General features: G+C 41.9%; 1 protein-coding gene across 1 annotated transcript; it reads right to left on the bottom strand.

Moving 5' to 3' along the window:
• Positions 1 to 21,991, bottom strand: LOC310870870 (amyloid beta A4 precursor protein-binding family B member 1-interacting protein-like). The gene is made up of 13 exons (XM_083782218.1): positions 21,899 to 21,991; positions 18,294 to 18,353; positions 10,534 to 10,612; positions 10,132 to 10,295; positions 9,625 to 9,696; positions 9,148 to 9,307; positions 6,558 to 6,679; positions 5,984 to 6,058; positions 5,715 to 5,858; positions 4,798 to 4,908; positions 2,415 to 2,513; positions 1,714 to 1,897; positions 1 to 605 (listed from the first exon to the last, which is right to left on the bottom strand). The coding sequence occupies exons 1-13, from the start codon at positions 21,905 to 21,907 to the stop codon at positions 325 to 327; spliced, it is 1,560 nt and encodes a 519-aa protein (XP_083638344.1). The 5' UTR covers positions 21,908 to 21,991; the 3' UTR covers positions 1 to 324.
• Between the last annotated feature and the right edge of the window lie 1,265 nt (positions 21,992 to 23,256).

Here is a 23,256-nt window from a genome sequence, read left to right as displayed (position 1 = left end):
CATTGAGAGCTTTATACACAAGCAAAGTCATTTTAATTCAATCCTAAAAACAACCGGGAGCCAATGCAGTGAATCTAAAACTGGACTAATATGTTCTCTCATCTTAGTTTTAGTTAAAACTCTGGCTTCCGCATTTTGGACAAGTTGTAATCTGTCAGTGACATTATGTGTAAGCCAAGTCTACTGTATGTTTATGTCTTATTCATGGTTTACTATTGAAACAGAGCATGCCTGTTGTCCAATAGCTACAAATAAATGTTAAAAGAATAAAATAAAATAAACACATTATGAATCCCTCTGCTTACAGCTATTACAATTTACTGTTTAGGCAGGTGAGGTGAGGAGGTCCAAGGGAGGTGGAGGGAGAAAGTCTGGCTGTGGTTCTGATTGGTCGTCAATATTGACGGCAGGTGAGGGAGGAGGGAACATTTCCTGACCGTTGACGGCAGGTGGGGGAGGAGGGAACATTTCCTGACCGTTGACGGCAGGTGGGGGAGGAGGGAACATTTCCTGACCGTTGACGGCAGGTGGGGGAGGAGGGAACATTTCCTGACCGTTGACAGCAGGTGGGGGAGGAGGGAACATTTCCTGACTGTTGGTATTCACTGTGAAGAGAACAGAATTATGATAAAATTATGAGTTTTCAGGAGGTTGTTCTTATTTCCCAAAATTCCCAGACATTTCTAGGATTCGTTGCTTTTCTCGCTTTTCTCCCCCCCCCCCCTCTCTCTCTGTCTCACTTCCCTTTCCTCCTTCTCTCTGACTACCTACCTATAGTCAAGGACTGTCTAAAGAGGACAAGAAGCGAAGACCGTAAGGGCGCCGCCATGTTGATCACATGGTGCTCCATGGAAGGAAAGGAACATGCGCAGTTGCAGACCAAGGAAGCTGAACGTGGAAGTGTTGGCTGCATAAAGCCCACTGCGCATGTTTCTTTCCTTCCATGGAGCACCATGGAGCAACATGGCGGCGCCCTTACGGTCTTCGCTTCTTGTCCTCTTTAGACAGTCCTTGCCTATAGTCCCCATCCACTCCCCCCTCTACCTATAACCCTCCCCTTTTCTCTGTAAGAATGTAAAGTGTTTTATGACATTTCCAATCAGACAAAAATGTAAAAAGAACCAAAACTTAAGAGAGGTGCTGGAGCCACAAAGGGAACATGAGAAAAATAAAGGGAAGCTCCGCACACTCAGATCTGCGCACAGTCAATGTATTTATTTAGCAAGCTTTTGGTCTACTGACCTTCCTCAGGCATGCCTGAGGATCACTCCTCCTTTCACTCAGAACTGAATTCTATAGGATTAACAGATTAGGAGAAATAGGCTACTCAACAAGAACAACTACATTTGTTATAATGTCAGGGACACATCACAACAACACTCACTTCTCTCTCTGTGTGTGGGTGTGGGTGTGTGTGTGTGTGTGTGTGTGTGTGTGTGTGTGTGTGTGTGTGTGTGTGTGTGTGTGTGTGTGTGTGTGTGTGTGTGTGTGTGTGTGTGTGTGTGTGCGTGTGCGTGTCACGTGTGTGTGCGTGTGTGTGTGCGTGCGTCTCTCCTTGCAGAGCTGCCCTGATTAATTAGGAACTGAGGAGCACTGTGCTCTTTTTGAAAGGCCCTGGAGCACAGTGAGCAGTGAACTGTTACTGCCAGATGAAATAAAGAATGAAATATTTTCACTCCCCAAAAAGTGTATTTTATTGAAAAATAAGTTAACCTTGTGCTCTCTCTCTCTCTCTCTGTACATCCTTCTTCTCCTGGGTGTGCTCGGTGCGGTTGTAGGCTTTGTGGACTGTGGAAGGTGTGGTTTGCCTCGCCGCTGACAGGCTGCTGAACGTGGAGAACACAGCTGAGGTCGTCTTCACTGCAGTCTGGTAGTTCTTATACAGGCTAGAACCATACTATCACACAGACACGCACACACGCACGCAAGCAAGCACACACATGCCACACACATGCCCCACACACACACACACACACACACACACACACACACACACACACACACACACACACACACACACACACACACACACACACACACACACACACAGTTATACACACACACACAGTTAGAGTTATTTTGCTGCCTGTGCTCAGTTGAGGTATGTGCTTATCATCAAATGAGATACAACTGAAGATTCTCATTGACCCATTCCAAAGAAGCTATCCATCACTTGAGAGAGATGACAGGTATTTTTTTTTAATCTACTATATAATATTGCTGAAGTTATTAGCTACTCCGAACTATAACACTATAGGCCTGTGAGTGGTCTGTGAGTGATGGGGATTTATTCAAGGATAGGGTTTAATACTACTTTGTAATCCCAATCTACTTTAATGGTTCATGGTTTGTGTGCGTGAAAATAATATTAGTAGCCTATACGTTTTCCTGTATGTTTCAGTGGTGTTTCTGACCTTGGCTATTCTGATGGAGTTCACCCACAAGGACAGTGTGTGTTCGTCTTCACAACACAGGAACTTGATGTACTCAGACTCCTTCTGGATGCGGGGATGCTGGGAAAATAGCATAGGTCAAAGTGTCAGTAGTATGATGGTTAGTATGATGGTATCATGGTCAGTGTCATGTCAGTATGATGTCAGAGTCATGGTCAATATCATCCTGTATCATATCAATATCATGTACAGTATCATGTCAGTATCATGGGCAGTATCATTGGTCACTGAAACAATATCCTTGGAAACCCAGACATTTTTTATTTCTGAAACAATGGCTCAGAAGAATAAAAACAACAGCTCTTTTTCCAGGACTGTTCTATTGCAGTTCTTCAAAGTGCCAGCAGAGGGCAACACACACATGGCAAAACAATAAATGCACTGTACTGCAGACAAACAATACAACCATGAAAAAGCCTATAGGGCTCTATTTTCGTCCATGCTAAACCCCTTATCCCTAAACTACTTTTTTTTTGTCCTACTATTTTGAAAACATTTTTGAATAGTTCAACTAGCTAAAGCGGTTGAAGATGGATGGATGGTACTGCCAATCTGCCATAGCCTACTGGCAGTGTGCTCAAGTAATTATGGTGCAGAACCTGAACGGTCTAGCGATTTGCAAGGATCCTCTTCTGGATTTGCTAGCATCCTGACCTATACAAAGCCACACCGTTCACTATAGAAACATCTGGTCAGTTTATTATACAAACAACAGGTCAGTTGACCAGTTGAAACAGTTCAGTTAAAACAACAGGTCACTTTACTATCTGTAGAAACAACAGGTCAGTTTACTGTAGGTGGGAAAAGATGACAGTAGCGTCAACTTCTCCTAACGTCTCTCACTTCCCCAACCTGTGACCTCAAAACTTTTGGACTGCACTCATGCATGCTCTTGACTCTCTCTGTTAATGAACACTCAAGAGCCTTGAGTGTTCATTTAACAGAGAGAGAGACATGCATTGTCATGCATCTTTCTGTGGCAACTCAAGGGTTTGATGTAAAAGGCGACTCTGAGGTTCAGCTTTTGGGCAAATTCCTATCAACTTGTTGGCATGGCCAATAAATTATTGAATCTTCATGCTCGCACCTGATTCTATATAAATGAACGTTGTGGTTGTCAAAGTTCTTGAAAGCGCTTAAAAGCCACTGCTCTAGTCATCCCCCCCACCCCCAAGCAGTTGATGTCGGTTCATGACCTTGGGTGGCCTTTCCACTGACAAACCACAAACGTCACAAGGGGCTGCGCCCCCCACTCCGACCAACCAGCAGACATCCCTCCACACCTGGTTCCATTCTCTGAGAGCTGAGGCCTGCTGGGGGGGAATACCATGTCTTCACTGGTTCGTTAGAAACCGCCCACCGGAAGACATCGTAAGGTTTGTGGAGGCCGAGAATGTCTCCCTAAGTGTTTCTCAAAGGGGGGCCAGGAGCACTGTCCTTGAGGGGGTTCCAGGTGGCACCCAGCAACCTTCAAAATCAGTTTCACCCTATTTGCCTTGGCAATTTAAAAATAGAAATAGTAAAAGTAATATTCAGCACAATTTTGAATATTTCTGAAACATATCTTGTATGGGGGTCCCTCCCTGGCACACAATATATTCAAATGGGCATCTGTGGCCAAATACCATAACTTGGGGCTTCATGAAAAGGTTTGCGAGCCACTGCCCTTATGTGTGTCTCTCTCTCTCTCTCTCTCTCTCTCTCTCTAGAGAGAATTTACAAAGTCGACGTTGTGTACTGCAAAAGTGTCACACAAACCACCAGGCTGCTGCTAGGAAATGTGTAACTTCCTGTTTTAGTTCTACATGCTTCATTGTGTTTAATAGCCAATCTACAAGCTCACAGCTCGTTTCAATGCAACACATTGTGAACTTGCAGATCAGCTAGTTTTGAAAATGTCAATGATTTATTTTTCTTTCTTTAAAAGAAAAAATAAATTGTGCAGTTTTGGGTTAAATAAAGTCCTTGTACACACCTACTTATTAGGACAGGTGCATGGAAGTGAACAGTCAATGTAGAAAATGATTTGAAAAGAAGACTTAACGTTTTTAGATTCTTTGAGGGAAGATTTTGACTATAATTCCTTTCAGAATCAGAATAAGAATCAATCTTTATTGTCACATCACATTACAAGTAAAGTAGGTGAAAAACGTGGTTGTGCAGTTAAAAAGGATAGAGAAAAGAGAGGAGCATATAAGTGCATAATATATGACCAATGTGAGTGCATAATAAATAAAAGGTCATACTGACTGTGTGTACAAATGTAACAGGGACACCACTGCTAATGTCTTTTGACCACCACACTGTTGACATTGACCATGTCATTATTATTATATGGATTTACCTTCAGTATGAAGCAGAAGTCAGTGGGAGCTTTGTACTTTTGTCTGTAGTCATTGGTGGTGTAGATGTTGACATTGTCAAAGTGGATAAAGCAGGAGAGATCACTGGAAGATTGCTAGGCAGAGAAGACAAACACACAAACAGACATCATCATCACATGATACTAGCACCTCCTGACTCTTTCCAGATCTCACTGTAAACAGCCAGTGGCTGTTTTTGGTTATTATGTTTGATTAGTAGTGATAAATATATATAGAGCTAATGCTATTATATCTACAGTATATATATTTATTAGTAGACTTGCTTAGCTGTACAGGTTATAGGAGGAGCGCCTATTATTGCCTGGTAGCCTACTGTTTGCTGCTTTGTGATGTGCTCATAGCGTGGTACCACAGTGCTGCACTATGAGCTTGTAGGTCTGATATTTTTGAAAAATCGTGACAATGTGGCGCAAATCTTTGAATATATATTCTTTCAGAGCGAACGTTTGTAACTCATATCTTTGTTTCTGGGGAGGTCCAACATATTTTCAGATGGGGAACATGTCATTTTTGGGGTCCTTGACATGAAATATTGAGCACCACTGATACAGAAACTATTTCAGAAAACTGTCAGAATTTAAAAGACATTTATTTAATTTCCACGTCGGGCCTAAATGGGTATTGATACTTTTACTTAAGTAAATAAAATAGTACTTTTTACACCATCCACTGCTATAATAGTAGTTTGATGCTATCAATACTCAATAGCATATTCAGCCCCATTCTGTCACTAATTACCTCTGCAAAATATCACACTAAATCTTTTCAATACATTCTGTTGAGGCGAGGTCTTTCTGTGAGATGCACATCTGATTGTGTATGGACAGACTGTCCATACACACTGTCCATACACACTGTCCATACACACTGTCCATACCTTGCTCTTTCCTTTGGGCACACAGTAGATCCCTGAGGCTCTGAGCAGGAAGTAACGTCGCTTCCAGGCCTTCTTCCCGTCCTCCTTTAGATACAGAACGCCCTCCAGGTCAGGTACCTTCACAGAATGACCCTCAAAGTTCTCCTGAGAGAGCAGGGAGGCACGGTGAATCACCATCAATCACAGATACACATCAATCAGTATATTGATTGACGTTTCATTACCAACTCCATATGTTGTGGCATTTATGTGCTGTATTGATCACTGACCTGCAGGAGAAGTTCTTTCTCTCGATTTTTGATCTCACTTAGACACTTGTCGTCTTGCTTCCACATGTAATATATCTATAAGGTTAAAAGATTGATTAATGACTGGGCCACATACTTGATTTTTAAACCTTTTTAATTTCAAGGACCCTATGCATAAGGCAATTGAAATTGCATTCTACATCTAGGGTTGGATTGGGGGTAAATCTCTGCGACATACTATAGCTGTATAGCGTCATGTCCAGGGGGTGTACTACTGTACTTGTACATCAGGCTGCCTCATGCTACAGTAACAGGAGATAGGCTCCTATGGGCCTCATGGCTCGGCAAGGCTTACTTACTTATGCATATAGGCCACGGACCCCTATATCATAAAGTTGTTATCTCTGGGACTCCAATCTACACTGTAAAACTCTCATTGCTAATTTAACTGTGAGAGTGTATGAATGGAACTTTCAATCCTTCCTAACTATCAATCATTTAGCCGGGGACCCCCTGGAAACACCTCAAGGAGCCCTGGGGGTCCCTGGACCAGTTGTACTTCAAAGGTGTAACTCAAACTGTAATGTCTACTCACCTGAGGTTCTTTGAAGATGACGTATTTTTGGGGTCTCGACACAAAACACATTCGGTTTTGTGTGTCCCGCGGCCATGCTGACAGAGGTTCCGCTAAATGTTCATGGTCCTCAAAGCCCCTCTCTGAACACAATAGAGATGAGAGGAACAATGGCTATATTTGTTAATGATATATAACAGTGGTTCTTAAACTGTTTGATGTCAAGGACCCCCAAATTGATATGCATTTGGTCGCAGACTCCCAGAGCAAATTGAATCCGCTCACTTCATCAGACCATGTCTTCTACACACACACACCTATTGGCGAATAGTGACAATGCCCTGACACAATACACCGTGGTGGGCATTTGTCACTACTTTGAGTTACATGAACCACGTGACCTGTGCCGTTTTCTACCCCCTCAATGGCGCACTCCATCAATGACTCTGCAGACTCTCATCTGAAACGGTTTTGTGACAGTTGTTAAAAGGTTTCCCAAAAAATATTCCAAATACGTCAAATCTTTTCATGATTTTTGACAATAGCAGATCTACAAGCTCACAATGCCGCCACATCACGCCGCCACATCACAACACAGTGTGAGCTAGAGTTGAGAAATGAGACTCGTGCAAAGAAATGTGGTGAAAACAACAGAAAGCACTTAAAGGACCACCATACTGGTGGTCTGCCATGTTTATCTTAGTGACTATGACTCACGGTATGTTTGACATTCCTGCCCAGCCTTTTTCAAAGCATACCGTGGTCTGTTTAATTTTTGAGGAAGCCATTTTGATTTAGTTCATTTCAATACAGTTTCTAAATAAACGTAGAGAATTGAAACAGGCTTGAGATGCAGTAGGTAAAATATGACTGCATGATATTATATTTGTCAAAATTATGTTATTGTTGCATTTTAACGTTTTCTCAATAACTTTGACACGATTTGACAAGATGTTTTTGTTTTTTTTTGTTGCTTTTCTGGCTTTATTTATAGTATCAAGTGAAGATTGACAGGAAAGAGGGAGAGAGAGCCTATATGTGGCATGCACCTCGACCGCTACTGTTACATAAGGGCCCACTTTGACATGGCTTGGGTATTGTTAGGAATAGGATTAGGATCCATTGATCCATTGTTCCAAATGGACATGCCCTGAGGGACTAAGCACCTATTTATTGAACCTGTCATTTTGATTGGTGTGTTAACAATTTGTGAGGCTTAGTGTTTGCAGATGGAAAAAGGTGTGGTGTTTTAGTTTAGGTTGTGATGACTTGAGCTAATTATATTGAAAACAGGTGTTTACGGTTACACAAAATGTGTACCGGTATATGTGTGTTTTGGGAAATGACGTGTTGACCAGTTTGCGGTTTACGTTTCTCAATTGCTTGAACACAATTCCTATGTTGTTCGGATATATGCTGAGCTGTGTATTTGAATTGTATTGAATCTTGAATCTTTGGACTCTAGGATTGATCTGAAAAGTCTAGCTAAAATGTGTCCCTGGAGAAAAGATTGATGTGCGGAATTCATTCATGTCCATGACTTATGAACAACACAATGTCAACACTGAATCAATTATTACGCTAAGTTTGACTTCGGAAACAAAGGCAAAGTGTACTGTATAACAGGACAATGGTCTGTTTGTGTACGATGCAGGACCAGTGCAGAATAGACAATGACCTCCATTGATGCCGGTATGGTCCTTTAAACTGACCCAAGATGAATGACAAGCTGCTACTGTAAAATGACTTACAGGACTCATGTTAGTACAAGAGGATATTGCAGAAGATACATGCACAACAAACTACGGTAGGTTTGCTGTATGGTACAGGGGAACAAGATGACATGACATGACATTGTGAAATAAGGGTAAGTCATTGGTACACACGATTTGTCAAGATGCATTGCAGGATACTGTACATAGATAAAGAGTTAGATAGACTGTGTGTTGCACATTACACAAATGCTCACTCGAAAAGCTTTCTGTAGTCAACATAAGGTGCAGGATCCCAATGAAATATACAAAACTTAGTAATATGGGCCGAACTCAAGATGATTAAATTCTTTCAGTATAGATTTCATATTTTCTAAATGATGTGCAAAAACAGTGTAAACAGTCACACACCCTCCCTTGGACTGAGTCAAATCAACTGGACTCAGAGCTGTGACTACACACCTGAGCTAATCGATAAACAGGATGAATCAGCCATCCCCACACATATTCAGAAAGAGACAGAGCATCTGTTATGTCATGTATCATCTTTTTTCCATGTGGCTAACTATGCTACAGTTAGAACCCCCATAATTCTGCACATTGCACTGTGTTGCTGTTATCTTGATTTGTTATTTTATTTTATACAGTAGGCCTACAGTAACCTACTATTCTTACTATTCTTATTATCATGTCATGTGTAATATTGCTGATCTGTCTTGTGGACATTTTGTTGCTTGTACCTGTATGAGTGAGTGACAATTACACCCATCTTGACTCTAGTCTAAGGAATAACAAGAAGTGTGTTGTTTTGAAATTAATGGCTCTTTGTGAGCCTGTCACAAACAGCTAAACATGTCTCTGAGTCTGACAGACATTTGTGTGCTTTACTGAGGCTTTACCAGTCTGTAGCTCAGGGTTGGTCTCAAAAAGACTCCAGTCTACACTCCTGTCACAGTGTGTCTTCTCAAACAGGTTGTCCAGAACGTCCCTAACTGTCTGTCTCTCGTCCACCATCAACGTTTTAGAGCTGCCGTCACTCATCCACACCTTCACTATTAGCTGCGGAGGGGAAACACAGCACAGATTGGTGATTTCATTAACCACCTACCTACTGCATATACTTTGTGGTACGCAGAATAGCAGAAATAGACATTTTCAAGCTCATCACATTGTGATGCGTTGTGAGCTTGTGTTGTACAGTAGATCGTCTATTTCTGCTATTTCCATAAATGACATGAAAGTAGGTAATAGATATGGAATCGTAATAGATTTATGTAGGAGCTCGTAAACCTTTTACAGTATATATATGGATACAAGATTGAAGAAAGAAAAACGATCATGAGACTTAAAAGGATAATGGTAACGACATGACATACCTTTTTTACTTTAGCCTCTTTGAGCCTCTCCAGCGCTAATTTGACTTTGTCTGCTTTGACTGGCGGTTCACTCTGAAAACATTATATAACCATATAATCAACTTCTATCTCTTCTCATTATCCCAAACTCTTCTCCCTTCTGGCTCCCAAACTATGGAATGCATTTCCCATTTGCAACTCACTCCCAATCTTTCGCCGTAGTCTGAAAACCCACATCTTCAGACTCCATCTTAGACCGTAGCACTTGCCCTAGCCTCAACAACCTTACAGGCATATGTAGACATAGCACTCTATACGGTATATATACGCATAGTTTTGTTATATATTCCACTGTTAGGTTAGCTTACGTATGATTCTTGATGACTATTTTTTATGTATTTGATGTATTACCATGTTTTGTTCTTTCCTACTGAAAATCGCTCTGGTTTGAGAGCGTCTGTTAAATGCCTAAATTGTATATTGTAAATTGAAGTAATTTTTGATGGCTGCTGACAACTAGAAAGTTACCGTTTGCAGAGGGCGGGGGGCCTCCAGTGGTGTGGGCTCCTGGTCCATGGTAGATTGTACAAGGTCATTGTACACGGTCCGACTTGTGAAAAGGGCCTGTTGTTTTGTTTCCAGGTCGGCCATTAGTGTGTCCAGGTCATTGTCCTCCAATTCATTAAGAGACTCTAAAAATGTCCACACAGTCAAACAATTAAATAATCACACATACTCTTTTCTTTATTATTATTATAATGGCCTTGTTCCGTTACATTAACTGGATTAACATATTGTGTACTTAAAATCCTTTTCCAAGTCCAAGAATGCTCAAGGATAATACATTTAAATGTCTCATTTGCTTTTGAATATTGATATTTTTATTCCATAATTTTACTCATTCCACATTGCAAAAACATCTGTGCTCACCATTCATGTCTTTAAAGCCGATGGAGTAGTTTTGTTGCAGTTCTTTGTGTTTTGTGGGCTCAATCTCATCTCCTATACTCTGTAAAGAAGGGAGTTCATGTGCAGTCAGTGGTGGTTACTAATTTTAAAGTGTTTTTTTATGTGTAATACCTGATTTGACCTGCCAAAAGACAAGGCTCAGGTTTTCAAAACAGATTCAAATAATTTGGATTTGGTTTTAATGTTGTTAAAAATGTAGAGGTAAAAACCCAGCGTGGTTAATTGTCTACTCGACACCAACTTGTATTTTGGATTGCTCACTACAAAGAATTTCAATACATTCATTTGCAGGGATATCCATACTTGAAATTAATTTTACTAAAGCATTTCACAATAAATTGACTTTTCCTGGTCAAGCGGTCAAGCCCCGGTTTATTATAAAACAATGTGTCCTACAGATGACAAAATAGAGGCCTGGTCAAAGATTCCAGTCTGGACTCTGGTGGGATCTGGTTCAGAATGAACCTTCCATGTGCTTCAGCATGTGGTCTTCAGCAAACACATCGGTATCGGCTGATTTTAGTTGTTTTTATATTAATCGGCATCGGTTCGATTGATCAATCAGACCAATTAATTTATCGGTCTGATTAATCGGTCTGTCTTTACAGATAAACAAGCCCAAAGTAACAACTTGAACAGATCTACAAGCTCACAATAATAAATATAAAGGTATTAAGTTAAATCTGACTTGCCTAAGCCTGCAGTGCAGATACCCTAGTGTATTTTTCAAAATGTTGCAAAATGCAAATGTCAAGAGTTCAATCGTAGACTTAAACAATCTAGACATTACTGGGCAGGCTGTACACTGACCTTTACTCTATAGAATGTCTCCTGGCATGCATCTGAAATTCGCTGACTTTGCATGGAAACATGTGTGTGATGTACCCTATGCTTAAATGACACATCCTTAACCTTTAAGTCTTGGGATAGAAAGTTGTTGTGGGTGGAGCTCTGCATTATGCTTGCCTTGCGGCAGTGCAAGACTAGACAGGACCATTCAAGGCTTTAATGCAGTTATTTCAAATACCGTACTGCCACGGACTGAGAAAGAATTCTTTCTTTAATCTAAATGTTTTTCATCAAAAATGTGGGTAAGGCTGCTGAGTGGTGTCACCAAGAGGGGTTTTCTTTCCAAGAGGAAGGATCCCAGATGGCCATTAAGTCTGGTTAAAGTGACATAAAGCCATTCATGCTAGCTGATCCTATCCCCGGGGCTGTGCTCATTTAACATATTTAAAAAGAATTAAAATTCATACCAATCATACGGCACACAATCTAGGGCTGTATCATTAGTGTCAAAAGTTTATTTTGGCAAACTGCCGCAGGATGATGAGGAGCCTACAAACGCTTGAGGAAAATCCATTTACAGCCTCAAAATCAGCAGCATTTGTACGTGAGGATGGGGTGGCTTCACTTCTCATTATTGTCTCAAAGCTTTCTGAACTACAGCAGTTCATCTCAAACAAAAGGACTACTGTATCTCATCATCGTGTCCTCAGAGGACCACTCGTTTCATCTGATCCATTCCTCGCGACCTCTTTGCTTGCTTGTTTTCCCACTCAAGAGCCATTTGCTATGGGAACATGTGATGAAAAGGCAGGAATCTAAGATCATCTGGATGCATTTTGAGGGAGAATGTGATGAATTGAGCAAAGATGTTTGATATTAAACTCTTGTTTGGATTGTCCACTTCCAGATGAAGATTACTGGCGTATCCTGGGGTATGCGTAATATTCTTTTCAAGTACCCGGAACCTCCACCCCAAACACCAACACTTACCAAAATACTTTAAGTTTAAGAAATAAAAGTAAAAATGAAGGTGACAGTATTTTTGCTTTCGTCTCATCTCTACAAAGAAAGTTGTGACAGGATGTTGAAACAAGGCAAATTGCTTTGCTCTGTCACTGCAAGACAAAGACACTTAATTGTCAAAATTGTTGAAACGTGAAACGTATATTCATACAGTATGACACCATCTGGACTGGACTACTATGGTCATTGATCCAGTGGTGGTCCAGTGGTGGTCACAGCAGCAGAGGACTGTGGTTGTGCTGGGCTGATTCCAGGTTAGAATATGCGTAACTGGGAGTGTGATGCAGAGTGTCAGCAGTGGCGTGCACAGACATTTAGAGGGGCAGGTGCTCATGTGAAAAAAGGGCACCTTGTGCAGCGCGTGGAACCGTCCGGTTGCCTTAATAGTGTGAGATTTATAGATTTTGGGGCCTAAATAATATATTAGAAGCTTTTTATCAAGAATTGATCAATGTCACCATGGTCCACATACTGTACACTATACAAAAAATATATATAATAATAATAATTCAAAAGGGCACATTGCTGTCCAGAGGGAGTGTGGGCCAGTCAGACATATCTGGCCAGAACTGAACTGGGTTCATTTGTATCTCTGTCCCTATTTCTGTCCCCTCTAGATCAATCACAGTGTAGCGCCCAAATCCTAAATTTGTGGCACTACTGGTTGCCGACAGTCGGGTTGTAGTTAAGACGTGTGCTCCAGGAAGTGATGTCCAAACATGTGTGTAGAGTTGGTATAATGAGGATTTATTATCTGTCTCTGCAGGCCTAGTCACTACAGCATACATATAAATAAATGCAATAAACGTAAATGATCCAAACAGCCTCCTAAACACAGTCTGAAAACTGTTTGCCTCTTGTCAGCAACACCTGCTGCTTGATTGAGATCTGATTAGATACCCTTCTAACCTTCACATTGACCACACCCCTCAGTGGACATCATTGGCTAGCCTGGGTAAACCCACTCCCCCTGCTGGACAACATTTCATTCTGCCAGGAGGGGTGAGTCTGGCTAAATGGTAATACAAAGTCCTTAAAGGGACACTTCACCCTTTTTGCAAAAAAATATATGTTAATGACGTTTAGAAGCTTTAGATCACTTTCCTGGGGGTATTTATGTGTGTAATATGTGGTTTTAGTTATTTTAGATTGTAGCAGTGAGCCTGTTGTCTCTGATGTCATGGACACTGGTCTCACTACCTTCCTGGACTACAATTCCCATAATTCTTTGGTGCACTGCTCCTCCTTGTGGATAGGGGGAGAGCTGTCTTACTGAGACAACATGTAGTCCAGGAAGGAAGTGAGCCCAGTGTCCATGACATCAGAGACAACAGGCTCACTGCTACAATCTAAAATATCTAAAACCACATATTACACACATACAGATCTCCAGGAATACCCAGGGGGCAAACCACCCTTTTTTTAGGAAACCTGCATTTGCCATGACCTCAAAGGTTGTCCACCAGAAATAGTATCTATGACCCCGTAGGATCACAACCTATATGGACAACCCGGTCAATTTTTAGCTGGAAGTCCAATATGGCCGCCGCAATATTGGCTCCTATTAGTTATAATGGGGGGTGAATAGGGCAAAATTTTAAACCAAAACCAAAATCCACGAAACTTCTCAGGTTGATCAATGATATAAATATGAACATATTTTGTATTGAAGGTTTCCATGAAATTCAATATGGCCGCCACAATATGGCCGCCACAATATTAGCACCCAGAAAATAGGTTTGGCTCTAACTTCTGAACCAGATGAGCTAGAAACGCAAAATCAGTGTCTATTTCATGTTTTCTGACCATGAGAGACTCAATGGAATACCTATTTTTATTATTGGGTGTGTCTGGACCCTTATTGTGCATATTTACAAGATGGTGGCTACCCGAAATAGTGCTTTACCATGATTTCTACCATGATTGTTGACTGTTTTGAATATCGTCACCTTATTAACCCCCTGAATGCCAAGACTACGTCAAGCCCATAGACTGCCATGTTAATTGACGTAGTAAATCAACAAATCCCTCCAAGCCAATGACGTTATCTGCGTAGTTTTTATAACAAAATATTGCAATTGTTTGACATTCTTTTAATTATATTTATGTAATCTACCAAAAACTGGCCGAAACCCGCGCGATCGTGCACTATCAGAATAATGGAACGTTACTGCCATCAAGTGGAACTTCTGGGTATTACTTTGAAATCGAAAGTAAAACGTGATGTATTGTATTTAGATCGCTGATCCCTCTTATTGCATTAAAATGACGAATTAAGAAATGGGGCATTGGCCAGCATTGGCCAGATTTGGCGACTTTTTGAATGGCAATCGAAAAATGTGAGATATGACCACAATGTCACGAAATGTCTCATTTTATAGCTCCAAGTCACTACTTTACAATGAAAAAATAATTATGATTATAGCTTGTTCCATCGTTTACTTATAAGCTTTTTAGTAGACCTTGGTTTCAGTGATAAATTTATTTTTTGGCCTAAATCACCACCTGGTGAGGCTGGCCACCTCTGGTAAAATCACCCGAGCCCTAATGTAAAAGGCCTTCCTGTTACACCCTATTAAAACAATGGCCTATGTCAAGAGGGAGACTTGGGCCATATTATTTTGCCTAAGTCATAATAAAATGTGACTTAGGCCATTTTAACACACCTTTCAAAATGGGAGTGAATGGGACTGAATGGGAGGTACTGTTACTATGGGACTGATAGAATGGGAGTGAATGGGACTGAATGGGAGTGAAAGGGAGGTACTGTTACTATGGGACTGATACTATGGGAGGTACTGTTACTATGGGACTGATAATATGGGAGTGAATGAGAGTGAATGGGAGTGAAAGGGAGGTACTGTTACTATGGGTAACAGTACCCGGCCAGGAGACAACCCACAGAGCCTAGTCCCTCCATGTGCCAGAAGTGTACCTCCCAGCCTTGGCAGAGTAGTTCTGGAGTAGTTCCAACAGATTGTGTGCCCCTGGTTTTTCCCTAGTGGGACTGATTGAGGGTAGCTACTGGGACGTAAGTCGGGACTTGATCACTCCCGGCTGGGTCGCCTAAGTGATGGGTATGATGTTGAGAGATCCGAAACACCGTTGACCTCAGGATACATCACTGAGGATACGTCCCAGGTGCATCCATGCGATGTTTTTTAGTTATAGTTCTTCTATTTATATAGTGACTCATAGGAATAGACTATGTGACAACCAGGTATAGTCTGGTGACACCGGAGAGACGGGTGACAGCCGGAATGTAGACGGCACCCGGGTGAGCAGTATGGGTTAGTGCCCCAGCCTGTGTCCTCTGTGAGGATGAAGTCCAACAACCCTCGGTGAGGCCTTTGGGAGGGCCATGCAAGCAGCAAGCGGAACCGCAGCACCATGACCCTGCGGAACCATTGCCCAATGCCCACCACTCCTGAATAAACTGTCTGGTGCTGGGACTCTGATGCAACACACAGGTCCTCGCTCTACTCCTGGTGAGAGCAGGAGTGGACCTGGTGAGACGTAGGAGGGGCCCGACCAGGAGACAACCCACAGAGCCTAGTCCCTCCATGTGCCAGAAGTGTACCTCCCAGCCCTGGCAGAGTAGTTCTGGAGTAGTTCCAACGGATTGTGTGCCGCTGGTTTTTCCCTAGTGGGACTGATTGAGGGTATAGCTACTGGGACGTAAGTCGGGACTTGATCAACCCCGGCTGGGTCGCCTGAGTGAGGGGTATGATGTTGAGAGACCCGGAACCCCGTTGACCTCAGGATACATCACTGAGGATACGTCCCAGGTGCATCCATGCAACGTTTTTTAGTTATGGGACTGATACTATGGGAGTGCATGGGACTGAATGGGAGTGAATGGGAGGTACTGTATGGGACTGATACTATGGGACTGAATGGGAGTGAAAGGGAGGTACTGTTAATATATGACTGATACTATGGGAGTGAATGGGAGTAACTGATACTATGGGACTGAATGGGACTGAATGGGAGTGAAAGGGAGGTACTGTTACTATGGGACTGATACTATGGGAGTGCATGGGAGTGAATGGGAGGTATTGTTACTATGAGACTGATACTATGGGAGTGAATGGGAGGGAATGTAACTGAATGGGAGGTACTGTTACTATGGGACTGACACGATGGGAGTGAATGGGACTGAATGGGAGTGAATGGGGTGTACTGTTATTATGTGACTGAATAAAAGTGAATGGGAGTGAATGGGGGAGTGAATGGGACTGAATCGGAGTGAATGGGAGGTACTGTTACTATGGGACTGTCACTCCCATTCAGAGTGAAAGGGAGTGAATGGTAGGTACTGTTACTATGGGACTGTCACTCCCATTCAATCCCATTCAGAGTGAATGGGACTGAATGGGAGTGAGGGAGTGAATGGGAGGTACTGTTACTATGGGACTGTCACTCCCATTCAGTCCCATTCAATCCCATAGTATCAGTCCCATAGTAAAGTAATCTCTAAGATACATTGTTTTGGTCTCTGATTTTATCTGAAATCATTCCTACAACTCTACATAGGATCTGAGGGGAAATGACAATATGCAAGGTCAAATATATATGTCCCTTCTGTGTAATAAATCTTAGCCAATGGATTAATATTGCTTGTGTTTGCTAAAACAGTCAACAATCATGGTAGAAATCATGGTAAAGCACTATTTCGGGTAGCCACCATCTTGTAAATATGCACAATAAGGGTCCAGACACACCCAATAATGAAAATGGGTATTCCATTGAGTCTCTCATGGTCAGAAAACATGAAATAGACACAGAGTTTGCGTTTCTAGCTCATCTGGTTCAGAAGTTAGAGCCAAACCTATTTTCTGGGTGCCAATATTGTGGCGGCCATATTGTGGCGGCCATATTGAAATTCATGGAAACTTTCAATACAAAAAATGTTCATATTTATATCATTGATCAACCTGAGAAGTTTCGTGGATTTTGGTTTTGGTTTAAAAATTTGCCCTATTCACCCCCCATTATAACTAAAAGGGGCCAATATTGCGGCGGCCATATTGGACTTCCAGCAAAAAATTTACCGGGTTGTCCATATAGGTTGTGATCCTACGGGGTCATAGATACTATTTCTGGTGGACAACCTTTGAGGTCATGGCAAATGCAGGTCAACCCCCTTTGCCCCCTGGGTAGAAAGTGTTCTAAAGCTTCTAAACGTCATTAACATATATTTTTTTGCAAAAAGGGTGAAGTGTCCCTTTAAGATTGTATCAGCTTTGGTACGAGCCAATCCGCGACCGAGCTCAGGGCTCTGTGATTGACAGCGCACGTTGGCCAATCAGGAACGATTTGAGCAGTTGATGACGTGTAAACTCCTCGACTCATTCACAACAACAAACATGGGAATGAGGAAGTAGGAACGGAACGCGTTTAGATGACGCCTCTTGTTTTGATATACGCTGATTGGCTGAAGGGGTTGTCCGTCAACGCTACTCTCCCGCCCCACGGCTAAACAGCCACACAGGCGATTATGCCAGACTCACCCCTCCTGGCAGAATGAAATGTTGTCCAGCAGGGGGAGTGGGTTTACCCAGGCTAATCATTGGCCACAATTAGGAGACTCAAAATGGCGCTTACACACAGCTTAGCTCATACTCATATTATATAAATGATGTTAAGCCTGGAACCAAGCCATCCAGGCTCCTGGTGAATCATGACCATAAAACATTTGATTCCGTGATATTTGAATATTTCATTTAAATATGGGAAAAGAATATGACGTTTCTATCATGGCAGCCACTGCTATGCCCTATTATATTCAAGCCAGTTAGCCAGATAACCGCTAACTGTCTGAAAGCAGTTAGTTATATAGTTAGTTACCAGTCTTTTTTCTGAAGATCGACTGATAAACACAATCCAACTCATAAACGATGACTCACCTGAGTAAGGAGATCCATCTCTCCCAGCAGGTCACTGAACATGGAATCTATGTCTGCCATCTGGAAACAGTAGAACAGGACAGGTATAGGGCAGGGGTCACTTAGTTCAGTTGTCTGTGTAGTGTGGAGACACATGTAGGACTACAGTAATAAACAGAACAGGCAGGGGTCACTTAGTTCAGTTGTCTGTGTAGTGTGGAGACACATGTAGGACTACAGTAATAAACAGAACAGGAAGGGGTCACTTAGTTCAGTTGTCTGTGTAGTGTGGAGACACATGTAGGACTACAGTAATAAACAGAACAGGTAGGGGTCACTCACTTAGTTGCCATTTTGTGTGTTGTGTGTTCACCTCTCCTGGGTTCCAGCCTGATTGGCTGCGTTCCGTGGTTTTGAGCGAATCAGGCTGGAACCCAGGCTAGTGTTCACCAGTGGTGTACCAGTGGTACAATTTGGACTTGAGGTATCTTGTATACGGGACTTCTACTTGTAACATAGACATAGTTGCGAATGCAGTGAGCCACTTACTATGAGACCCTGCTGATCATGTCTGTGTGTGTGTCCCGCTGTGACACCACCCGCCCGCCACCAGAGGGCGCAGCTGTAGCACACACACACACACAGGGCGCAGCTGTAGCACACACACACACACACACACACACACACACACACACACACACACAACCACACACACACGAGCTGCGTTCGCTTCCCGCGTTTGCACGTCTTACTTGTATACTGTATCTACATTGTAGTATTGATACTTTTACTTATGTAAAACATGTGACTACATCTTCCATCACTGGTGTTCACATTCTGGCTGGCGGACGTTTTACGCGAACATCACCAGCCTTGAACAAGCATGCAGGCTTGTAAAGAATTCCATCCATAACAGTGGTTTCATGCATTGCAGTTGGAAACAGTACCTCCACGCACACATGCACGCACACACGCACACATACACACACACGTCAGGGCCACGCAATGCCCATTTGAAAAACAACGCAGAAATTATTTTTTCTTTCCGTCTAATCCACAATACACAATGGTTCAGAACCATAATAGTTGTTTCGGAACTGGAACCAAAACAATTGCCCCCGGTTCCGTGAAAGCACCAATGTTTCAAGCTTCTAGAATGGAACCAGTTCTAGAATCAAAGTTATTTTGGTGGAAAACAACAAAGCCTGCACTTCCCAAATGCTTCCAGCCTGTGTGCTGCCATATACTGTATGTGTGAGTGTCACAATGTGAGAAAGAAATGTGCTAATCGTTTGATGCGATCGCCATGACTCTGCAAAGTGTCAGTGTTACGTGATGGGCTCGAATTGATTCCATGCTCCCGAGTCATGGTGGACACTTGTGTGGCCTGGATTTATCCAAAACATCTTAGTATCCTCATGAGAATCCCCATTGTAAGCTGATGTACAGGAAGGGCCAAAGATGATCTTATAGCGTTGAGAAATCTGACCCGAACAATATTTCAGCATTTCTAATTCCTTACAGACTGTAGAAAGTCTAAAGACCTTTTGCTTCTTGTCCTGTGCAATTTCCCAAACATATGGCCGTTAATCTGAAAACAAGACCTCTCTTTTTTCAACATTTTCTTAATTACCGGTAATGATATTTTGTTTTTCATATGGTAGCCAAAATTCAGGGGAAATTCACCCTTGGCCTGCTCAGGTTAATGCCTGAACCCCTCCATATGGATATGGCTTCATGCCAGCTTTATGGTGAAAAAAGAAAGTTAAAGAAAGAAAGAAACCTTTCGCATGTGGTGCAGTTTATAGACCAAGCTCTTGAGGAATGAGCTCCCTTGGGCCTGCCAACCCTTTGAGGCTGTTCATCGCGTTCGTATACTGTAAGGCTGTCTCGAATGTAAAGCATAACCACTTTTAGCCTGGCATGCCTATTTTGGGCATGTCATTCATTATACTGTAGGTAAGAAGTTTAGATCATTTTCAAATTGTTTATTTATCTACTCCTCACTAATCACTAATCTTAATGCTCCATTTCTGTCTCCTCGCTCTGCGTCTTATACAGTAGGTGTGCTGTGGACCGTTCACAAACCTAACCAATGACATCATCAGTCGGGATTCCAAGCTAATAGAAAGTTGGAAAGCAGCCTACCGGCATTTTCTTCCTGGAAAGTTAGCATGCTGAGTCTGAGATAGAAGCCATTGTTGTTGTATCAATACAAAATAATAAAACAAAGTGTGTTTACATTAAATCCTCAATTCTGGGTAAAAAAAAGGTGAGAGAAGGCATGCTATGCCATTGTATATAATTGTCCTAGACATATTTAAACTCTAAAGAAATGTGTCATTCTAAACTTTTTAACAGCATAGTGGACATCTGTTTGTTCATGTTTAAGTTTAAAGTCTAATTTATTATGCCTTAAGGCTGCCGTTTATGGGGTACTACTACTGCTAACACTTTTGTATGTGTATTGTTTAATGTGGTTATGATATAAGTCAAACAGATGGCACATGTGCATAAATATACTCGGCAGGCCTACACACGTGCTCTCACATACTGTACTTCCACTCAAAACACTGCTTGTTGTACTTATGAGTGATAATTAAACCCCCTCTTGATCTTGAGCAGGGAAGGCGTCTCGTGGCATGGAGGGGAGAGGAGAGGGGAGGAGGTGGACAGTGGAGAAAGCTGTAGGAAAGTATCGTTTCCACATGAAAGTGAAAAGGCTGCATCCAAAATGCAGATTTGGCCACCCAACAAAACTCCTGTCTCTCACATGCATTACAGTCGAAAACAACATCTTGTCTGCTGTGTCACATTGAAGTCGTGCAAACACATTTCAGATTGATCTTCACATAGGCTATTTTCTAGACCTGTTCCCCCCAGTTATTTATGTTCATGTTCGTGTTATCCCTATCCATCAAAGCATCCTACAGTACGAAACCACATCCAAGGCACATTAATTTATGCGTTCCGTGCTATCAACAGCCATGTCATATTGCAGAGCTGCTGTCTACACTGTGGTCTGTCAGCAAGCCTCATAAGACAAACAACGAACCACCGAAAGAGACAGACAGGCAGACAGACAGACCGGTAGATAAGCCAACAGCTAATTACAAGAAGCCATGCAGTGGGCTTTTATTCTATGGAGAGAGGAGATAAATGCTTGTTGACACTGACAGTAAATATGTGTTCACTTGTCTTGTGGTCAACAGTTTCCTCTGCTTTATTTTGTCTTAAGTAGCCATCGATTGGCAGCCAAATCATTCATTGGCAATGGCTGTTGTTTGAGGACATGTGTTTGTACTAAATAAAGCTGACGTTACTGATTCATGTATTTAAAAATAACTAGTGAAATCAAGTGGCATTTGGCATGACATAAAACAAATAAACATACACCATATTGTAGCAAGGGTATCTGTCAAATACAGTAGGCCTATATGATGGTTGCTAGAATATTTCGTTTAGCCCTGTACAACGCGTCTAGATATTACTAAAGCTGTGGTAAACAGTTATATAGGTATTATACAGGTATCTCTAGCATCTTCTGAAATCTAGCAATACAACACACGAATACTAAGCACTGATATGCACTTGTAAATTCAACTGAAAACCCTCTGTGGCCTTACCGTGTCCATGATTGCTGTTTGACTGCCTTAACGTGAGGGGAGAGTAAATGTATAGGTGCCAATGACAAGCCCTTATAGAGGCAACCTTTCACACAAGCTGTTAAACGAGGAAGTAAATGAGGAAGTAGGTTCAACTACCATACCTTGCATCTCTCTCGGTCAACTTCCTTCCTTCCTTGCATCCACTTATCTCCTCCCCCTACACCTGTATCAAATCCTTCCATTTCTTTAATTCTCCTTGTTCTCACCCTGCTTCAATAAATCTTCTTCACAGAGCGACTGTCACTGATTGCAGGGGCAGGTCAAAGTCAACATTCTGATGAGTAGCTGTACACGTGGAAATATGTTTAAAGAAAGGAGAATATAAAGTAGATGCAGGGTGTGATTATTTTTTCTTCATTTTTTACATCAATAAACTCTGACTTGTGTGTGTGGTCCAATTTGCCCGAATGGACAAGAAAGAAAAGGGAGGGGGGGATACAGTAACTGGGCCTGAGATTGAGTACAGCCTTCCTTTGACCCTAGACTAGAGTAATAGATGCATATGTTTGCGCATGTGTGTGTGCATTACAGTAGTAAGTTCCATTATTGTGAGAAACGTCTCTCTCACGTAAAGGAGAAGAAAGAAGCGGTCACATTTCTATAATAATGTGCTAACGCTTTAATGGAAGCCACGTGGTGTGAGAGGGGAAAAAGAGCAGTAATAATAAAGTCCAATAAAGTGTATATTTTACAGGGCCGGGCTTACGGTTTTATCTCTTATTTTACAATACCTCAGCGTTGTGTTTTAAAGTGTTCTGTACCCACCCTCTAATTCTGAACCCCAGATAGGATCAAAGATGCCACCCATAGGAAAAAAAGACATTCAAGTGCTTATTTTTTACTTTGGCTCATTAAAACCCCACATGTCTGAACCTGTCATTTGACAAGGCAAGGCAAGTTTATTTTATAAAGTTCCTTTCTTCAACACGGCACAATTCAAAGTGCTTTGCGGAAAACATTAAGGGCATTAACACATTATAAAAAGGACATTTGAATACAATATAAGTAGTTCTTAAAAGGTTAAGAGAATAGAAAATAAGATTAAGCCTGAGCTCTAGCCTACAAAAAAGAAAGAAAGAAAGAAAGAAAGAAAGAAAGAAAGAAAGAAAGAAAGAAAGAAAGGTCAAATGACTGGCAATGGCTTATTGCTTTGCTCTTTGTCATTTGCCATGAATAAGGGCCAGATCTGGTCACATCCAGAAATCAGTATCAGGTTTCTAACAGTCCAGATCCCGCAATTCCTCCCTCACCCCCTGGGGGCCAATGTGTATTAAATGGCCTGCCACTTTCAAGAAGACTGAGCATAAAAATAACAC

Source organism: Protomyctophum parallelum (genome assembly GCF_964188405.1).
Source record: "Protomyctophum parallelum genome assembly, chromosome: 14".
NCBI lineage: Eukaryota > Metazoa > Chordata > Actinopteri > Myctophiformes > Myctophidae > Protomyctophum > Protomyctophum parallelum.
Note: the sequence above shows the minus strand (reverse complement) of the source record. Positions and strands in the feature narration are given on the sequence as shown.